At 44.1% G+C, this 22,268-nt stretch overlaps 1 protein-coding gene across 1 annotated transcript; it reads right to left on the reverse strand.

Moving 5' to 3' along the window:
• Window positions 1-560: 560 nt before the first annotated feature.
• On the reverse strand, window positions 561-1,499 carry LOC128846002 (olfactory receptor 13A1-like). Its single transcript, XM_054045097.1, has one exon. It carries the CDS (start codon window positions 1,497-1,499, stop codon window positions 561-563), a length of 939 nt encoding a protein of 312 aa, XP_053901072.1.
• Window positions 1,500-22,268: the final 20,769 nt, after the last annotated feature.

Consider the following 22,268-nt stretch of genomic DNA (forward strand, 5'->3'; position numbering starts at 1 on the left):
CCTCAATCTGGGACAATTCCTCAGATTTGTCACCAAAAAAGAATGGCTTAGGTGTGGGAATCTCCCGCAAATCCTCTGCAGTGAAGACCGATGCAAAGAATTCATTTAGCTTCTGTAACAGCCTCATCTTCCCAAAATGGACACAGTATTCCAATAGTGGTCTCAAAAATGCTATGTATAGAGTCAAGTTTACTTTCCTATATGATATTCCATTTTTTATACATCCAAGGATAATGTTAGCCCTTTTTGCCAAAGCATCAAACCTCATGTTGAGGTAATTGCATGTGCTAATCCCTAAATTTTTCTCTGAATCACTACTTTTAAAGAAAGCATCTCCCAACCCACATTCTCTGTTTCCAGATATATTACAGGGATATCCAACTAATTATCAACAGCGACAAACATGTTTTATTCTATCTGAAAAGTAAGTACAATTGCAAGAACTTTCAAGAACAAATCTTTTTCAGTGCATAAATATTATACTGATAAGTACAATAGATAGATAGATAGATAGATAGATAGATAGATAGATAGATAGATAGATAGATAGATAGATAATGTTATTGTCTTTGATATAGCCGAAGTCTTCTCATCAGTTTCCTGAGGGCTTCTTTGACCTCTTTGTTTCTCAGAGAGTATATGATCGGGTTGAGTGCTGGAGTTATAACTGAATATAGGACAGTGATCACTTTGTCTCTGTCTGGAGAGTAGGCTGAAGAGGGGAGTATGTAAGTGTAAATGGCTGTGGAGTAGTATAAGATGACGACTATGAGGTGGGAGGAGCAGGTGGAGAAGGCTTTCTTCTTGCCTTCTGTGGAGCGAATCTTCAAGATAGTTCTCAGAATGAAGTAATAGGACGTTAAAGTTACCACACAGCTCCCCATCCCAAAGACCGTGTCAGCCAGAAAAGTCAGGGTTTCATTGAGGCTGATGTCTGAGCAGGAGAGTTTTAGCACTGGTGGCAATTCACAAAAGAAATGATTGATGATGTTTGAGTCGCAGAAAGAAAGCTGGAGCACAAATCCAGTATTGACTGCAGAATTGATCACCCCTGCTATCCATATGCCAGCGATTAACCCAACACAAACCTCCTTCCTCATGATGATGGTGTAATGCAAAGGGTGGCAGACAGCAGCATAACGGTCAAAAGCCATGGCAGCAAGGACCAGTGCTTCACTTCCCAGAGTCCAAGTGAAGAGGTAGATCTGTGTAATGCAACCTAAGAATGCAATGGTCTTCTTGTGCTCCAGAAGGTTGTGTAGCATTTTGAGAATGGACACTGAGATGGATAAAAGGTTTATCAAGGACAAGTTGATAAGCAAGAAATACATGGGGGTGTGGAGGCTGGTGCTGGTAGTAATAGTGAGGACTATGAGAAGGTTTCCAGTGAGGGCTGCCATGTAGATGAAGGTGAATAACACAAAGAGGAACATCTGGTATTCAGGGAGGCTGGACAGACCCACCAAGATGAACTCTGTGACAGAGGATTGGTTCTTCATTTCTGAATCTCCACTACTCCTCACCTGTTGACATAAATCAGCTCACTGGACCAGACATTCAGCTGATGTAAATTAGTGTCATTCTAAAGAAGACCAGAAGCCAAAGGAAAGAGATTGATTTACACCAGCTGTGGATCTGGTCCATGGACTCCAATGAAGCTATGTCAAGCTGGGTCTACACTACCCGCCTGAATCGGCGGGTAGAAATCGACCTCTCGGGGATCGATTTATACGCAACAATCGATCCCCGAATCGACGCTCTTACTCCACCAGCGGAGGTGGGAGTAAGCGCCATCGACGGGAAGCTGCAGAGGTCGATTTTGCCGCTGTCCCTACAGCGGGGTAAGTCGGCTGCGATATGTCGAATTCAGCTACGCTATTCGCGTAGCTGAATTTGCGTATCTTAAATCGACCCCCCCCGTAGTGTAGATGTAGCCTTAGTTTATGCCAGCAGGGTTCTGACTAATTGATTTCAATACCATACACCAATTCATAACAGCTGGACAGCTGGCCTATTGACTTTGAAGGACCTAGTATAAATCTTCCAGTGAAATTAATGTGAAATTAGCCTAGGGGAGATAAGAATGAGGCACATTACATCACACATTTTAAAAATATCCACATCATAATGAAGGAACTAGAGTGAGTTTCAAGTTGCACTTTGTGGAACAAAGGCCAGAAGAAACCAGTGAGATCACTTAGTCCAATCTCTTGTGTAATACAGGCCACAGAACTCCGCCAAAATAATTCATAGAGCAAAACTTTTAGGGAAAAAAAAAACTTGATTTAAAATTTGCCAGTTATGGAGAATCCACTCCAATCCTTGGCAAATTGTCCCTGTGGTTATTACCCTCATTGCTAAAAAAAATTACTCCTTTTTTCCCTTTTAAAACTAGTGATCTCCATCCACTTCAGTGTGGAGTAATTCATCATTTACACCAGTGCGAGTTTGAAGAAAAGCAGACTCCGTGTCATTGCAAATGATGAACAGCAATATTTCGTCTAGATAGATCAATTATTAGAGCTAGAGTTACAAGCTAGGACTTTTGAGGGAGTCTAAGCAGTTAGGCACCAACCCCCTTTGACAGGAAATCCCAGTCTATACAAATTGACTCCACATGTTAGCTGAGTCTTTCTACTCCTCTGATCTATCTATCTATTCATTTTTTTTAAAAGAAATCTGAATAAATAGCATGATTTAGTCTATATATTTAAAGTTGAGTTAATAATTTAAAAAAATACTTCACAAATAATTAGGTCCCACATTATCTAAATAACATGTCCAGACATGCAAAAGCAAACCAGTATAGGTAATTATAAAGTCTTTCGATATAACAGCAACCTAGATATTACACGATAGCCATGCAGAGATAGATAGATAGATAGATAGATAGATAGATAGATAGATAGATAGAAAAAGTTCAAATTCTCCTGTAATTAGAAGAAATAAACAAAGAAAGAATGAAAGAACAAAAGAAAGAAACCTCTATTCCAATTCATGTATAGCTGCCCCTTGAATTAGATAATTCAGTCTCCTTAGCTCTTCTAGTTTCTCAAGCAGTTTGAAATCATCACAGCTGGGAAGAGCATTCTTGTTCTTCTATTAGGCTGATGGCTGGAAATCAATATTTGTTTTTACTGATGTCACAGCCTTTTCATAGATTCAAAGATTCCAAGGCCAGAGGAACCATTACAATCATCTAGTCTGATCTCTAGCATAACACAGGCCATCTCCAAAATTACCATGATCACTCCATGAATTTCATCAATGAATGATCAGCATCACAATGCTTCTTAAATAGCCTCTTAGTGCTACTGGGGGAGGACACCTTATATCTTCTTTAGAAGTTAATTATCTAAAGGAGGCACTGATCTTGTATTTTAATTGCTTATGTTACCTTTGGTGTCATGAACAAAATACCAAAGCCCCTGGAGAGATACTGCTATAATGATAGATAGATAGATATGGGCATGTATGGGGATAGTACTATGGAGTAATACCTACAAGGCCTTACCCAATTGTTACTCCTGGTTCCCCACTACAGAAGGGATGTGGACAAATTGGAGAGAGTTCAGCGGAGGGCAATGAAAATGATTAGGGGGCGGTGGCACATGACTTAGGAGGAAAAGCTGAGGGAACTGGGGTTATTTAGCCTGCAGAAGAGAAGAGGGAGGTGGGATTTGTTAGCAGCCTTCAACTAACTGAAGGGGGGTTCCAAAGAGGATGGAGCTAGGCTGTTCTCAGTTGTGGTAGATGACAGAACAAGAAGCAATGGTCTCAAGTTGCAGTTGGGGACTTCTAGGTTTGATATTAGGAAACACTATTTCACTAAGAGGGTGGTGAAGCACTGGAATGGGTTACCTAGGGAGGTGGTGGAATCTCCATCCTTAGAGGTTTTTAAGGCCCGGCTTGACAAAGCCCTGGCTGGGATGATTTAATTGGTGTTGGTCCTGCTTTGAGCAGGGGATTGGACAAGATGACCCCTTAAGGTCTCTTCCAACCCTAATATTCTAATATTCTGATAGATCAATGGTGGGCAACCTTCGGCCCATGGGCCACATGCGGCCCGTTGGGGTAATCTGCTGGCGGGACACCAGACAGTTTGTTTACATTTGCATGGCCGCCCACAGGTCTCAGTGGCCGCGGTTTGCCGTTCCCGGCCAATGGGGAGCTGCAGGAAGCAGCACAATCTTCCAGATTGGCAGCCAGTCTGGACTGGAAGACATCAAGACATGTAGAATCCACCACTTTCCTGGGTAGTTTGTTTAAATGGTTAATTGCCGTCCTTGTGATCAGTGCCTGAGGAAGTCATAGGAGCTGTTCTGATTTTCTTAAAGATATGGATCTGCTGCTGTGCCTGGAAGCTCATAGCAGCCATCTGCAGCCATCCATTTAGCTCAGGGATGGGAAAACATTTTGGCTCAAGGGCCACATCTGGGTGGGGAAATTTTATGCAGGAACATGAATGTAGGGCTGGGGCGGGGGCTTGGGGTGTGGGAGTGTGCGGGGTGTGGGAGGGGGTGCGGTGTGCAGGAAGGGGCTCAGGAGAAGGGGTTGGGGTGCAGAAGGGGGCTCAAGGCAGGGGGCTAGGGGGCTCAGGGCAGGAGTTTGGGGTGCAGGAGTGGTTCGGGGTGCGGGCTCTGGCTCGGTGCCACTTACCTTGAGTGGCTCCAGCATACAGCAGGGCTAAGACAGGCTCCCTGCATGCCGTGACCCCAGTACTCTCTGAGAAGAGTAAGGGAAGTCACCTGGAGAGCATCTCCAGTCGACGCAACACAATGAAGACACCAGACGTCAAGTAATCCATCCCCTGTCATCCACTCCCAGCTTTAGGCAAACAGAGACTAGGGACACTCAGAGCATGGGGTTGCATCCTTACTCATCCTGGCTAGTAGCTGTTGATGGACGTATCGGCCATGAAATTATTTAGTTCTTTTTTGAATCCTGTTATTGATTTGGCCTTCACAACATTCTCTGGCAAAGAGTTCCACAGATTGACTGTGTGTTGTGTAAAGGAGTACTTTATTTTGTTTGCTTTAAACCTGCTGCCTATTCATTTCATTGGGTGATCCCTAGTTCTTGTGTTATGTGAAGGAATAAATAACAGGTTTGTATTCACTTTGTCCACACCAGTCAAGATTTTATAGATCTCTATCATATCCCCCTTAGTCATCTTTTTTCCAAGCTGAAAAGTCCCAGTCTTTTTCATCTCTCCTGACACAGAAGCTGTTCCATAGCCCTAATCATTTTTGTTTCCCTTTATGAACCTTTTCCTATTCCAATATATCTTGTTTTGAGATATGGTGACCAGATCTGCATGCAGTATTTAAGATGAGGGCATATCATGGATTTATATAAAAGCATTATCATATTTTCTGTCTTATTATCTATCCCTTTCCTATTGATTCCAAACATTCTGTTCACTTTTTTGACTGCTGCTGCACTTTGAGCAGATATTTTCAGATGAAAAGTTGAAATATTGAAACTTGATGCAGAAATAAAAGTTTCAGAAATTTTTATTTGGAAATTTCACCCCCAAACCAAATGTTTCATTTGGGTTTGGTGAACCATGTGCATCATGGGTCATTTTGTCTATCCAAGGTGCCTGGGCCATAAAGGTATTTGGGGCATGAAGTACCTGAACTGCAACTCTCATGAGGCAAAAATGAAATGCTTCTATTCAGTTCAGCATATTGAAACATTTTGATTCAGGCCAGCTCAACTCAGAATAAATATTATGTTTCAGTTTTCCTGATAGAAAATCAAAACCTTTAGGAAGTTTCATTGGATTTTTTTTCTTTCTTTCAGAAAATACATTTTCTGTTAAAAAAAAAAGCATTTCTACAGAAAATTCTTGAACAGCTCAAGTTACTTTAAAAAATGAAAGTTTTCCCCCTCACTTTATACTATTTTCCAACTCTTTCCACTTGGGAAACAAAGGCCTGGTCTAGACCTAAAACTTAGGTCAACCTAGTTACTTTGCTCAGGTTGATAGTAATACATATAGATGAGATGCTAGGAACTGTAGAAAACTGATAAGGGAAGCAAAGAGACACAAGGAGAAATCTATGCCCAGCAGAGTTAAGGCATCATAAAAAGTTTTTAAAGTATAATAGCAACAAAAAGAATTCTAACAATGGTATCGGTCCATTACTAGTTGGAGATAGTAGAATTATCAATAATAATGCCGAAAATGAAGAAGATTTCAATAAATATTTCTGATCTGTATGGGGGGGGGGAACAGATGATATATTGTCATCATATCATGATGATAATAATCTTGCCATTCCACTAGTATCTCAGGAGGGTACTAAGGTTAAAACAGTTACTAAAGTTAATTTTAAAAGAGCTGATCTAGGAGCTTGCTGGACTGTTAATGCTGTTTTTCAATAAGTCTTGGAACATTGAGGAAGTTCCAGAAGACTGGAAGACAGCTAATGTTGTGTCAATATTTAAAAAGGATAAACAGGATGACCCAGTTAGTTATAGGCCTGTTGGTCTGACATCGATCATGGGCAAAATACTGTAACAGCTAATACGGGATTCGATTAGAAAAGAGGGTATTATAATTAATGCCAATCAATATGGGTTTATGGAAAATAGATCCTGTCAAACTAGATAACTAGATATCCCTTTTTGATGAGCTTACAACTTTGTTGCTTAATGTAATAGTGTTGATGTAATACATTTCTGTAAGGCATTTTCCTTGATACTACATGATATTTGGTTAAAAAATAAGAAAGATATTAAATGAACATGCCAGACATTAAATGGATTAAAAGATGGCTAACTAATAAGTCTCAAAATATAATTGTAAACAGAGAAGACTTATCAAATGGGAGTACTGCTAGAGGGATGAAATGGGAGTAGGTTCTTTGCCTTATGCTAATCAACATTTTTATTAATGATCTGGAAGAAGAAATCAAATCATTCACTGATAAAGTTTGACAAGGGCATAAAATTTGATGGGGTGTTAAACAATGAAGAGGATAGGTCACTGATACTGCATGAGCTGGATCACTTGATAAATTGGGAGCAAGCAAACAATATGTGTTTTAATATGACTAAATGTAACTGTATACATCTAAGAACAAAGAATGCAGGCCACACTAACAGGACGGGGGACTTTATTCTGGGAAGCAGGGACTTGGGAAAAGATTTGGTGGAGAATCAGCTGAACATCAGCTTCCAGTGCGATGATGTGGCCAAAAGGGCTAATGTGACCTTTGGATGCATAAACAGGGGAATCTCAAGCAGACAAAGAGAACTTATTTTACTTCTGTATTTGGCACTGGTGCAGCTGCTGCTGGAATCCTGTGCCCAGTTCTGGTGTCCACTATTAAAGAAGAATGTTGGTAAATTGGAGAGGGGTCAGGGCAGAGCCATGAGAATGATTAAAGGACAAGAAAACATCACTTGTACTGATAGATTCAAGGAAATCAATCTATCTTAAGAAAGAGAAGGTACAGTCAGGAACAGGGGTCGGCAACCTTTGGCACATGGCCCATCAAGGTAATCCGCTGGCGAGCCACGAGACATTTTGTGTACATCGACCGTCCACAGGCATGGCCCTCCTCAGCTCCCAGTGTCTAGAAGTGCCTACATGGGGAACAAATATTTAACAATGGGTTCTTCAGTCTAGCAGAAATTTATTTATCTTGATCCAATGGCTGGAAGTTAAAGATAGACAAATTCAGACTGCAAATAGGGTGAAATTTAAAATATATATATTATAATTAATCTTTGGAACAACTTACCAAGGGTTGTGGTGGATTGTCCATCACTGAAATTTTTAACTCAAGATATGATTTTTTTTCTCAAAGATATTCTTTAGGAATTGTTTACAGGAATTCTATGGCCGGAGGTCAGACTAGATGATCACAGTGGTCCCTTATGTCCTCAGAATCTATTAATCTGTCAATGACTCTATGATTAGAACCATAATTACAGGCCTGTGACCATGACTCCATAGCAATGTATAAGTCAAGCATGGACTCTTTGTAAAGTAAAGATAAAGAAAAGGCTTCTGTTCCTCTTCAAAATAACTCTGAAGGGTGCCTTGATTTATTACAGATGATATCCTACCTGATCCCATTCATTACTGTGACATCTACTAGTGCATCAATAAGCCAAACAGCCAGTATGATCCAGAGGACTTGGGTTTCCATCAGTATGATGACACCATAACTCTGGATCGCATTATGGCCCTTTTCCAACAGTTTATCTGCTTCTCTTTATGCATTTGAGTGGCCCATTGAAGTCCAGGAGATGACTCATACACTCAGAGTTAAGTATGTCCTTAAGTGCTTGGCGGGAATGGGGTCTATACAAGCGAAAAGATTTTCCCCACTTGTAATTTTCACCCCTGAAATATCTCTCTCTGATCTGAAACTCAGTATGGGTTTTCTTTCCTACATAGCATTATTCTTTAAACCAAATTTAGTCTCATTAACATCTTAACAGCTGCCCTACCTTCAGATTTTGCATGCAGTAACATCCGTGTAGCTCCATGCAATCCTCATCTGTTGTGAAACAGCAAAATCAATGGAGCTGTGAAAATACATTGGTGAAAATGATATTTTCTCCTGGAAAATTCAGCATGATATACATCTGGGCATAACATCAAGAGGAATTTTGTCCACTTAATGGAGAAAATGTATTTGCAGTTTTATAGGTGACTCCAATTTACTTTCTAATAGGTGACTCCTTCGGGTCCTTGTTTGAGAGTTAACTCTTGCCCAGATTCACAAGGGATGCAAGATCTCCCTGTAGAAGGCTACAATATACGAAGAACAATCACCTTCAGCAAGTCATAACTCACTCAGAGTCTGGATTGAAATTACAGCTTTGTTCACTGTACTGGAAGATTGAATAAAAGGTGAGAATGTTCCGCTTGTTTTCTTGCTTTCTTATTGCTTTCTTGTTTTCTCACAAATCGTGTTTCTGACAGAAGTTTTCTGATTTTTAGGCTGGTATTTTTGAAGTTTGCTAAGTGTGTTAGGCACCAACACCCAATAAAATTCCCAGAGAATGGAGTGATTAATTCTTTTATTCTCTTTTGAAAGTTGAGCAACATTTAATGTATGAGTTATTGCATTTTTTGAAATTTGGCTAAATGTGTTTTTCAGGAATATACATTTCCACAACTGTGTTTGTGAGTCTTGGACTATATTCTCATCTGAATATGATCAGTACAATTTGGTGTAAATTCTCAGGCATCAGTGGAGTGCTTTTGAATATAATTGTAGTTGAGTCTAAAGTCAACTGAGTTACAATGTTGTAACATTGATTTGAGGAATAGAAGATTCATGACCTCTTATCTGAGCCCTCAATAATTTGCAATCAAATTTAAAATGTTATGTAAAGGTTGACCAATTTTTTTTTAAAAAACTCTAATATGAAATACAAAAAAATTACTCTAATATGATCTTGTGATTAATTAGACTTGTTGGCCCTGATGCTCTTCTCATTTTCATCATTTTTATAATACAGTAACTCCTTTGACTTCAAAGGAGATACTCCTGATTTCCTCCAGGAGGAGTTGGAGGAAAGTCAGATGAAGCAGAAATGTAGTAATAAGATTAGAGAAATCTGAAGACAATGGAGGAAAAATAATCTGTAATCCAGGAGGGAGTGCTTGTCAAATCATGCTGCTGCTATTCCTAATAAATAAGCAACATGTATATATTGCCTTGTGACTTATCATAACAATGAAATTTTGGCACACATGATTCCCCTTTTGTTTACACTAGTTTTATGCCAGTGCAACTTCAGTGTGTATCAAATCAGCCACATTGATTGCAATGCAGTTATGCCTGATTTACACTGGCATGCCTTAAAGAGGAACCAAGTCATTTATTTTGTGTATCTTGATACCACCTAAAGCTACATATTCTGTTATGTCTTGTATATATTGCATGACTTATTTATACTGAAGGTGTCCTATACTGCAATAAACCTATTTTGTGAAATCAGTTTGGAAAGTGGAATCTTGCTTATTATGGTGTATGAATGATGTTTGAGATCATATTGCAACTCCTAACTGATGTGGTTTATGTAAACAGTACAATTAACATCTATCACAGAATCATAGAAATATAGGCCTGGAAGGGACCGTGATAAGTTAAAAAAAGAACTAGATAAATTCATGGCGCATAGGTCCATCAATGGCTATTAGCCAGGAAGGACAGGGATGGTGTCCCTAGCCTCTGTTTTCCAGAAACTGGGAATGAGCAACAGGGAAAGGATCACTTGTTGATTACCTGTTCTGTTCATTCCCTCTGGGACACCTGCCATTGGCCGCTGTCGGAAGACAGGGTACTGGGCTAGATGGACGTTTGGTTTTACCCAGTATGGCCAGTTTTACGTTCTTATGTTCTTATTTAATCCAGTCCCCTCCCTGCACTGAAGAAGGACTAAGTATTATCTAGACCACCTCTGACAGGTGTTTGTCTAACCTGTTCCTAAAAACCTCCAATGATGGAGTATCCACAACCTCCCTAGGCAGTTTGTTCCAGTGCATAACTACCCAGACAGTTAAGACGTTTTTCTCAATGTCTGAGCTAAATTTCCCTTGCTTTAATTTAAGCTGATTGCTTCTTGTCCTATTCTCAGTGTCTAAGAAGAAAAATATATCACCCTCATTTCTATAATAACTGTTTACTACCTGAAGACTGCTATTATGTCCCTCTTCTGTCTTCTCTTTTCCAGACTAAACAAACCCATTTTTTATTTCAATCTTTCCTTGTAGGTCATGTTTTCTAGACCTTTATTCATTTATCTGTTGCTCTCCCCTGGACCTTCTTCAATTTGTCCACATCTTTCCCAAAGTTTGGTGCCCAGAACTGGACATAATACTCCACTTGAGGCCTTATCAGTGCTGAATAAGAGAGGAAGAATTACTTCTCACCTCTGGCTTACAACACTCCTGCTAACACATCTCAGAATGATTTTTGCAACAGTATAATATTATTGACTCCTATTTAATTTGTGATCCATTACAACTGCCGGATCCTTTTCTGGAGTATTCCTTCCCAGGCAGTCATTTCCCATTTGTATTTGTGTGATTGATTATTCCTTCCTAAGTGCAGTACTTTGCATTTGTCCGCATTGAATTTCATCCTATTTAATTCAGATGATTTCTCCAGTTTATGAAGATAATTTTAATTTTGAATCCTGTCCTCCAAAGGCCAGGCTGGTATCATTGCCAAACTTTATAAGTGTACTCCCTATGCAATTATACAAATCACTTATAAAGAACTTGAATAGAACCTGACCCAGGACAAATCCCTGAGGGACCCCACTTAATATGCCCTTCCAGATCTATTTTGAACCATTGATAACTATTCTCTGAAAACAATTCTCCAGCCAATTGTGCACCCACCTTATAGTAGGTACATCTAGACCATATTTCTCTTGTTTGTTTATGAGAAGGTCATGTGAGCCAATATCAAAAGTCAATATGTTTCACATCTACTGCCTTCCCCCTTTCACAAGGCTTGTTAGCCTGTCAAAGAAGAGATCTTGACAGATTGGAGAACTGGGCTATAGACAACAAAAGGAAATTCAGCAAAGACAAATGTAAAATGCTGCATTTAGGAAAGAAAAACCAAATGCACAAATATAGAATGTGGGATAACTGGCTTGACAGCAGCATTTCTGAGAAGGATCTGGGAGTTATGAAGGATCACAACCTCAACATGCGCCAACAATACAATGCTGTTGCAAAAAAAAAAAATCATGCAATTTGGAGTTGCATTAAAAGAGGTATAGCATGCAAGTCAGAGGAAGTGATAGTACCGCTCTACTCAATGCTGGTTAGTCCTCAGCTGGAGTACTGTGTCCAGTTTGGTCACCAATGGACAGAAGGGATGTAGAGAAACTGGAAGGGATCCAGAGGTGAGCAACAAAGATGATCAAAGGGATGGAATGCAAGCCATATGAGCAAAGGCTGAAGGAACTGGGTAAATTTAGTTTGGAAAAAGAGGAGATTAAGGGGTGGCAGCCCCTTCTCTGGTCACTCAGGGAACAGAAAACTACTCATCCAGTGACCAGTATATTTGCCCTCTACAAGACTGCTGTACCCCCCTGGTCTGGGTCTGTCACATATCCCTCCCCCCTGCTCAATGTTAAGGGGTTGGGCAGCTTGGGACGCCAGACAGTGCACACATGACAAGCCATCGGCGTTGCCATGATGGCTCCCTGCTCTGTGTTGCACATGGAACTGGAAAGGTTGGAGGGATAAGAACCATCTGGTCACCCTTGTGTTTTTCTCTTTGTTCCGCTGCATCCATTGAAGAGGGGCATATTCGGTCATGAGGACAAATCTGCGCCCGAGCAAATAGTAGTGCAATGTTTCCATGGCCCATTTTACAGCGAGGCATTCTCTCTCCACTACTGCATATTTTTGTTCCCTTGGAAGGAGTTTCTGACTGAGGTATAGAATTGGGTGTTCCTCCTCCCCAACCACCTCTGATAGAACGGCCCCCAACCCTACTTCCGATGCATCCATCTGCAGGATAAACTCCTTGGTGAAATCAGGAGCTATCAGTACGGGGTTACTGTAGAGGGCAGTCCGTAGGTCTGTGAATGCTTCCTCTGCTGCGTCAGACCATCTCACCAGATCAGGTCCACGGGCTTTCACTAGGTCTGTCAGGGGGCTTGCCTTTGTGGCAAAGTGGGGGATAAATCGTCGGTAATACCCCACCACACCTAGGAACGCCAGGACTTGTTTCTTGCAACTTGGTTGGGGCCAATTTTGGATGGCCTCTTACTTGTTCACTTGGGGTTTTACCAGACCTTTTCCCACAATGTAGCCAAGATATTTGGCCTCTGTAAAACCTACAGCGCACTTGGCAGGGTTTGCAGTAAAGACAGCTCTCCTGAAGGTACTGAGGACTGCCTCCACCTTCTCCAGGTGGGTTACCCAGTCTGGGGTATGAATGACCATATCATCCAAGTAGGCAGCAGCATAACTGTTAGGCGGGCATAATAGCTTGTCCATGAGGCACTGGAAGGTAGCTGGGGCCCCATATAGTCCAAAAGGGAGGACAGTATATTGAAAAAGACCCTCTGGTGTAGAGAACGCAGTCTTTTCCTTTGCATCTTCTGCAAGGGGAATCTGCCAGTACCCCTTTGTCAAGTCTAGGATAGTCAAGTACCGGGCATTACCCAGACGGTACACTAGCTCATCTATGCGAGGTATGGGGTACCTCATAGGTCGAACTGGGATACTTCATTTAGTCATCAGAAGTCATTGCAAAATCTTGTGGTGCCATCAGGTTTGGGCACCAGCACGATTGGGCTGGACCACTGACTGTGGGATTCTTCGATGATCCCCAACTCCAGCATCTTTTTTACTTCTGCTTTTATTTCCTCCCTTTTTGCCGCTGGCACCCGATAGGGCCTTATTGTTACTCTGGCCCTAGGGTTCGTCACGCTGCGGTGATATGTCTCGGTTGTTCGACCTGGTTTTGTCGAGAACACATCTTGGTTCCAGAAGATCATCTCAGACACCTCATTCTTCTGGTCTGGTGTTAAATCGGGAGGCACTCTCACCTGTTTGGAAGGCTTGTTTTCCTGGGCTAGGTCTTTTTGGACCATTGTGCATGCCTCTTGTGCATGCGAGGATTTCAGAAGGTTAATGTGATAAATCTATTCTTGTTTTCTGCGTCCTGGCTGCCACACCTTATAGGTTACCTTGCCCACGGGTTCAACCACCTCATAGGGCCCCTGCCATTGGGCCAGAATCTTGCTTTCTGCCGTGGGTACCAACACCATAACCCGATCGCCTGGTTGGAACTGTCGCACTTTTGCCTGGCGATTGTAACGGGTTTGCTGGGCCTCCCGTGCCTTCTCCAAATGTTCCCGTACAATAGAGGTAACCCGGGCTATCCGGTCTCGCATCTGCAGCTCAGTGGACCCTTAGCAGAGGTGGTGGCTGAAATGCCTAAGGAACACATGAACAGTTATGAACTTTTTAAAAACCAAGGCCAGACTCAGAATGGGGCTAACACCCGAGCATGCTCGTCATCGGTTCAGAGCCCTAAAGTGGAAATCCGATGTGTCATTTACCTGGCATGCCTACCACATTGACAAAAATTGTGATGCCTGGGTATCAGGAGCAAATGTTAAATCTCTGGAAGATCTGCTTTCCCTAGTAAAAATGGAGCAGTTTTTAGAGGGTGTTCCTGAGGAAATAGAAAGGTACATCCTAGATAGGAAGCCCCAAACTTTAACTGAGGCGGGGGAGATTGGAGCCAAATGGGTGGAGGTGGCAGAAAAGAAAAAAACTAGTAGCAGTTGGAGCGAATATTAGAAGAGGCAAGCCGAAACAAAACCTTACCACCGGGGACAACCCAAGGCCCCACCCACATCCCAAGGGAAACTCCAGACGCCTTCTCACCCCACCACACCAGTCTCCACCAGCCAACATCGCCCCAGTGATACATTAGCAGGGCGATATTTTAAATGTAATGAACTGGGACACATAAAGGCTCACTGGCCCAAGAACCCCAGCCGATTACAGTTCATTACACCCCAATCACACCAAAGATCCCCAGCCCCAGATGCCTCTCTCATACCCTCGGAGCGAAGGGAAACCTTGAGAGTGGGCGGAAAGAAGGTTATCACTTGGAGGGACACTGGGGCTCAAGTGTCAACTATCCACCAATCCCTAGTGGACCCCAAACTCATCAACCCAGAGGCTCCAGTGACAATTCAACCCTTCGTGTCACAGTCTGTAACCTTGCCTAGAGCCACGTTGCACGTCCAGTACAAGGGCTGGTCAGGAATGTGGACTTTTGCAGTCTATAACAATTATCCCATTCCCATGCTGCTGGGGGAAGATTTGGCCAACCATGTGAAGCTAGCCAAGAGGGTGGGAATAGTCACCCGCAGCCAGGCTAAGCAAGCTTTCACCCCCATCCCTGAACCGTCCCCCAGGGCCCCGTCTTTGTTACCAGAGACCCAAACAATGGTGGTGGAAACGGATCACCTGCCAACGACTGCAAGAGCCATAGTGGATCCAATCCCAGAGACCCAGCCAAAGCCAGTCCCAGAACCGGAACTGGCAACGCAACCAGCACCAGAACCATTGCCAGCACAGAGTCCAGCACTTGCAAACCCGTCTACAACTTCAACGCCAGAAGGCACCAGCGAGCCTGACCTGGCGGAAGCAGCAGATAACCCTACCCAAGAGGCTCAGCCAGAGCCTGAGATACCACATAGTGCACCAGCGGACAGCGGTTCACAGTCAATGGAAACAGCCCCAGCACCTGCATCGCTTCCAGAGGGACCAAGCCCCAGTCCACAGTCCAAGGAGGAACTGATGTCTCCAGCATCAAGGGAACAGTTCCAGGCCGAGCAGGAAGCAGATGACAGCCTTCAGAAAGCTTGGGCAGCGGCATGGAGCACCCCACCGCCTCTCAGCTCTTCTAACCAATCCCGGTTTGTTGTAGAACAAGGACTGTTATACAAGGAGACTCTTTCTGGTGGGCACCAGGAAGACTGGCATCCTCAAAGACAGTTGATAGTTCCCACTAAGTATCTGGTAAAGCTCTTGAGCTTAGCTCATGATCATCCCAGTGGCCATTCTGGGGTGAACAGAACCAAGGACCGGTTGGGGAAGTCCTTCCACTGGGAGGGAATGGGCAAGGATGTTCCTAATTATGTCCGGTCTTGTGAGGTGTGCCAACGAGTGGGAAAGCCCCAAGACCAGGTTAAATCCCCTCTCCAGCTACTACCCATAATTGAGGTCCCATTTCAGCGAGTAGCTGTGGATATTCTGGGTCCTTTCCCAAAGAAGACCCCCAGAGGAAAGCAGTATGTACTGACTTTCATGGATTTTGCTACCCGATGGCCGGAAGCAGTACCCTTAAGAAACACCAGGGCTAAAAGTGTGTGCCAGGCATTAACAGACATTTTTGCCAGGGTAGGTTGGCCCTCCGACATCCTTACAGATTCGGGAACTAATTTCCTGGCAGGGACCATGGAAAACCTGTGGGAAGCTCATGGGGTGAATCACTTGGTTGCCACCCCTTACCACCATGAAACCAATGGCCTGGTGGAGAGGTTTAATGGAACTTTGGGGGCCATGATACGTAAATTCGTAAATGAACACTCCAATGATTGGGACCTAGTGTTGCAGCAGTTGCTTTTTGCCTACAGGGCTGTACCACATCCCAGTTTAGGGTTTTCACCATTTGAACTTGTGTATGGCCGCGAGGTTAAGGGGCCATTACAGTTGCTGAAGCAGCAATGGGAGGGGTTTACACCTTCTCCAGGAACTAACATTCTAGACTTTGTAAGCAACCTACAAAGCACCCTCCGACACTCTTTAGCCCTTGCTAAAGAAAACCTAAAGTATGTTCAGGAAGAGCAAAAGGCCTGGTATGATAAACATTCCAGAGAACAGTCCTTCAAAGTAGGAGACCAAGTCATGGTCTTAAAGGTGCTCCAAGCCCATAAAATGGAAGCGTCGTGGGAAGGACCATTCACGGTCCAGGAGCGCCTAGGAGCTGTTAACTATCTCATAGCCTCCCCCACCTCCAACATAAAGACTAAGGTATACCATGTTATTTCTCTTAAGCCCTTTTATTCCAGAGAATTAAACATTTCCCAGTTTACAGCCCAGGAAACAGATGACGCGGAGTGGCCTGAAGGTGTCTACTATGAAGGAAAAAAGGATGGTGGCTTAAAGAGGTGAACCTCTCCACGACCCTTGGACGTCTGCAGTGACAGCAGATCAAGGAGCTGTGCATAAGCTTTGCACCAATTTTCTCAGCCACTCCAGGACGGACCGAATGGGCATATCACTCCATTGACACAGGTAATGCTCACCCAATTAGAACCCCACCCTACCGGGAGTCACCTCATGCCAAAACTGTTATACAAAGGGAGATCCAGGCCATGCTACAGATGGGTATAATCCGCCCCTCTAAGAGTGCATGGGCATCTCCAGTGGTTCTAGTTCCCAAACCAGATGGGGATATACGCTTTTGCGTGGACTACCGTAAGCTAAATGCTGTAACTCGTCCTGACAACTATCCAATGCCACGCACAGATGAGCTATTGGAGAAATTGGGACATGCCCAATTCATCTCTACTTTAGATTTAACCAAGGGGTACTGGCAAGTACCACTAGATGAACCCACTAAGGAAAGGTCAGCCTTCATCACCCAGGCAGGGGTGTATGAATTCAATGTACTCCCTTTCGGGTTGCGAAATGCACCCACCACCTTCCAAAGACTTGTAGATGGTCTCCTAGTGGGATTGGGAGAATCTGCAGTTGCCTACCTCGATGATGTGGCCATTTTTTCTGATTCATGGGCAGAGCACCTGGAGCACCTGGAAAAAGTCTTCGAGCCCATTCAGTAGGCAGGACTTAGTGTTAAGGCTAAAAAGTGTCAAATAGGCCAAAACAGAGTGACTTACCTGTGGCTCCAGGTGAGTCAAGGAACTATAAATCCCCTACAGGCCGAAGTGGATGCTATCCAAAAGTGGCCGGTTCCAAAGTCAAAGAAACAGGTCCAATCCTTCTTAGGCTTGGCTGGATATTATAGGCGATTTGTACCCCACTACAGCCAAATCGCCGCCCCGCTGACAGACCTAACCAGAAAGAAACAGCCAAATGCAGTTCAGTGGACTGATGAGTGTCAAAAGGCCTTTAACCAGCTTAAGGCAACACTCATGTCTGACCCTGTGCTAAGGGCCCCAGACTTCAACAAACCGTTCCTAGTAACCACAGATGCGTCCGAGCGAGGCGTGGGAGCAGTTTTAATGCAGGAAAGACCGGATCAAGAATTCCATCCTGTCGTGTTTCTCAGCAAGAATCTGTCTGAGAGGGAAAGCCACTGGTCAATCAGCGAAAAGGAATGCTACGCCATTGTGTATGCGCTGGAAAAGCTACGCCCATATGTTTGTGGATGACGTTTCCAACTACAAAAAGACCATGCTGCGCTACAGTGGCTTCATACCGCCAAAGGAAATAACAAAAAACTTCTTCGGTGGAGTTTAGCTCTCCAAGATTTTGATTTTGAAATACAACAGATTTCGGGAGCTTCTAACAAAGTGGCTGATGCACTCTCCCGGGAAAGTTTCCCAGAGTTAACTGGTTAACAATTGTTCTTGGAATGAAACATATTGTTAGTTTTTATATAATCAGTAGTATGTCTAAAGGTACATGTGTCTTAGGCTTGGTCTACACTACCCCCCTAATTCGAACTAAGGTACGCAACTTCAGCTACGTGAATAACGTAGCTGAAGTCGAAGTACCTTAGTTCGAACTTACCTTGGTCCACACTCGGCAGGCAGGCTCCCCCGTCGACTCCGCGGTACTCCTCTCGCCGAGCTGGAGTACCGCAGTCGACGGCAAGCACTTCCGGGTTCGACTTATCGCGTCCAGACTAGACGCAATAAGTCGAACCCAGAACTTCGATTTCCAGCCGTCGAACTAGCTGGTAAGTGTAGCCAAGGCCTTATTAACTCTGTTTTCTCCTAGAACTCCAGGAAGAAATCACAGCCAGTGTGGAACCAAACGTCCAACACTATCTGTGATTTGGGGGGCGTGTCATAACTATAAAGGGAAGGGTAACAGCTGTCCTGTGTACAGTACTATAAAATCCCTCCTGGCCAGAGACTTCAAAATCCTTTTCCCTGTAAAGGGTTAAGAAGCTCAGGTAACCTGGCTGGCATCTGACCTAAAGGACCAATAAGGGGACAAGATACTTTCAAATCTTGGGGGGGGGGCGGAAGGCTTTTGTTTGTGCTCTTTGTTTTGGGAGTGCGTTCGCTCTCGGGACTGAGAGGGACCAGACATCAATCCAGATTCTCCACATCTTTCTAAGAAAGTCTCTCCTATTTCAAACTTGTAAGTAAATAGCCAGGCAAGGCGTGTTAGTTTTCCTTTGTTTTCTCAACTTGTAAATGTACCTTTTACTAGAGTGTTTATCTTTGTTTGCTGTACTTTGAACCTAAGACTAGAGGGGAGTCCTCTGAGCAATTTAAGTTTGATTACCCTGTAAAGTTATTTTCCATACTGATTTTACAGATTTTCTTGGGTATTCTTGTGTGTTTGTTTGTAGGGGCCGGCAGGGGCTGGGTGCTGGGACGGACGCCGAGCCCTGAGCAGGGGGCGGGGCTTGGCTGATCAAGGGGCCCATAAAAGCGGCCGCCCAGCCAGGCAGCGGTACAGCTGCGAGCAGCGGCAGCCAACAGGGCGGCTAACAGGGGAGTTTGAGAGGGAGTTCTCATTGGAGGAGGTAAAGGGGGAGGCAGGAGGGCGGGGTGTGTCGTGTGCTCTGTGTCCCCAGGTGCTGTGGGCAGAGACTGCAGCAGCCATGAGCCAAGCAGCAGCAGCAGACAGAATGCAGATGGCTGCATGTGGAAGTTGTGGTATGTATATAGTCCTAGCAGGAGACCCGGAACAAAGGTATGTGTGTATGAAGTGTCGCCTTATAGTGTTACTGGAGGAAAAGATTAAGGGGCTGGAGATGCAGGTAGAGACCCTGGTGGAGTTTAGGCGGGGGTTTGAGCAGCTGATGGAGGATGGGCAAGGCGGGGCTGAAGGGGAAGGCTCTAGGGTGCAGGAGGAGGCAGTAGTAGATGACAGCGAGAGGGGAATGGAAGGAGGAGATCCAGGGAAGTGGAAGCATGTGACTGTGAGAAGTAGGCCAAGGAAAAGGAGGGCCAGTGAGGGGGGAATAGAACTCAGGAATAGGTTTGAGTGTTTGGATAATGAGGTAGAGGGGCAGCAGGTGGTGACTGAAGGTGGGAGGGTGAGGAAGAAGAGAAGAGCTGCTAGTCCGAGAGAGAGGGGGGAGGAGTTGATGGAGACAGCACCAATTATGGGCCACCAGAGGATACAGGAAGGCATAAGGGGGAGCATAAGGGAAGATAGGAGCAGACACAGGTCAGGACTAGAGGGATCGGAGACTAGATTACTAGATCGCACTGTTGCCAGGCGACAGCAGGTGTATGTAATTGGAGACTCTTTACTGAGGAGATTGGACAGGCCTGTGACCAGGGCGGACCCGGAGAACAGAAGGGTGTGTTGTCTACCGGGTGCAAAGATACGCGATGTGGACCTGCGGTTGAAAAGGATCCTAAAAGGAGCAGGTAAGAACCCCTTGATAATCCTTCATGTAGGAACGAATGACACGGCTAGGTTCTCGTTAGAGAGAATCAAGGGAGATTATGCCAGGCTGGGGAAGACTCTCAAGGAGATAGAGGCTCAGGTTATCTTTAGTGGGATTCTGCCTGTTCCGAGGGAAGGGCAGCAAAGGGCTGATAGGATTGTGAGGATAAATAGTTGGCTAAGGGAGTGGTGCTATAAGGAGGGCTTTGGGATGTATGGCCACTGGGAGGTTTTCGGGGACAGACACCTGTTCTCGCGGGATGGGCTTCACCTGAGTAGGGAAGGAAATAGACTTCTGGGAGGGAGGCTGGCTCATCTTATCAAAAGAGCTTTAAACTAGGAAGTTTGGGGAGATGGTTGGGAGATGCACAGTTAATCTCCACGCCAGTTTCCGGTATTGAAAAGCTGAGTGTAATAAGAGGAGACATAGCCGGGGAGATGAGATTGGACATAGGAGGGACACGGGGGACAAACACAAAGAGGCCCGCAACATACAGTGCTAGTAATGGGACACAGGCTAAACGACATACATTAGGCTGTTTGTACACCAATGCAAGAAGCCTAGGTAATAAAATGGAGGAATTGGAGCTCTTGGTCCGAGAATTGAAACTGGATATCGTAGGAATAACTGAAACGTGGTGGAATGGCGGTCACGACTGGAACGCAGGTATGGAGGGGTATGCGCTGTTTAGGAAAGACCGGGATAAAGGTAAAGGTGGGGGGGTGGCATTGTATGTCAATAGTGAAATAAGCTGTAAAGAAATAATAGTGGATGGAATAGATAACACAGAGTCCGTCTGGGCGATACTCAAGCTGGGTAAAAGTACTACTAGAGCCTCTCCGGGGATAGTGCTTGGGGTGTGCTATAGACCGCCGGGATCGACCCAGGATATGGATAAGGAATTGTTTAATGTATTAAGGGAGGTAAATACTAATAGAAACTGTGTAATTATGGGGGACTTTAACTTCCCGGATATAGATTGGGGAACAAACGCTAGTAACAATAATAGGGCTCAGATGTTCCTAGATGTGCTTGCGGATCAATTCCTTTATCAAGTGGTAGCTGAGCCGACGAGGGGGGAGGCCATTTTAGATTTGATTCTGGTAAGTAGTGAGGACCTTGTTGAGGAAGTGGTAGTGGGGGACAACTTGGGCTCCAGTGATCATGAGCTAATTCGCTTTAAACTAAATGGAAAGAGTACCAGAATTAAGTCAAAGACTAGGGTTTATAATTTTAAAAAGGCCAATTTTAACAAATTAAGGGGACTGGTAAGGGAAGTGGATTGGGCAAACGTATTAAGGGACCTAAAGGCAGAAGAAGCCTGGGATTACTTTAAGTTAAAGATGCAAGAGCTGTCAGAGGCCTGTATCCCCAAAAAGGGAAAAAGATTACTAAGCAAGAGACTGATACCGAGCTGGATGAGCGACCGGCTGAAAGGGGCGATTAGGAAAAAACAGAAAGCGTACAAAGAGTGGAAGAGGGGAGGGATCAGTAAGGAAACTTACCTTAGTGAAGTCAGAGAATGTAGAGATAGAGTGAGAAAGGCCAAAGGCCGGGAAGAGTTGGACTTAGCGAGGGGAATTAAAAGTAATAGTAAGAGGTTTTACAGCCATATAAATAGGAAGAAAGCAAAGAAGGAAGAAGTGGGACCGCTGAAGACTATAGCCGGAGAGGAGATTAAAGATAATCTAGGCATGGCGCAATATCTCAATGAATATTTTGCATCGGTGATTAATGAGGCCAATGAAGGTATTAGGGATACTAGCACCGTTACAGAGGGTCATACGGGATGGGGGATTACCGCATCCGAGGTAGAAACAAAACTAGAACGCCTTAATGGGACTAAGTCGGGTGGACCGGACGATCTTCATCCGAGAATATTGAAGGAATTGGCGCGGGAAATAGCAGGCCCATTAGCGACTATATTTAATGAATCTGTAAACTCGGGGGTAGTCCCGTTAGACTGGAGAATAGCCAATGTGGTTCCTATTTTCAAGAAAGGGAAAAAAAGTGACCCGGGTAACTATAGGCCTGTTAGTTTAACATCAGTAGTGTGCAAGGTGCTGGAGAAGATTCTGAAAGAGAAACTAGTTGAGGACCTTGAAGTTAATGGCAAATGCGATAAATTACAGC

The sequence above is a fragment of the Malaclemys terrapin genome, chromosome 12 (genome assembly GCF_027887155.1).
Source record: "Malaclemys terrapin pileata isolate rMalTer1 chromosome 12, rMalTer1.hap1, whole genome shotgun sequence".
In the NCBI taxonomy this organism is placed as follows: Eukaryota; Metazoa; Chordata; order Testudines; family Emydidae; genus Malaclemys; species Malaclemys terrapin.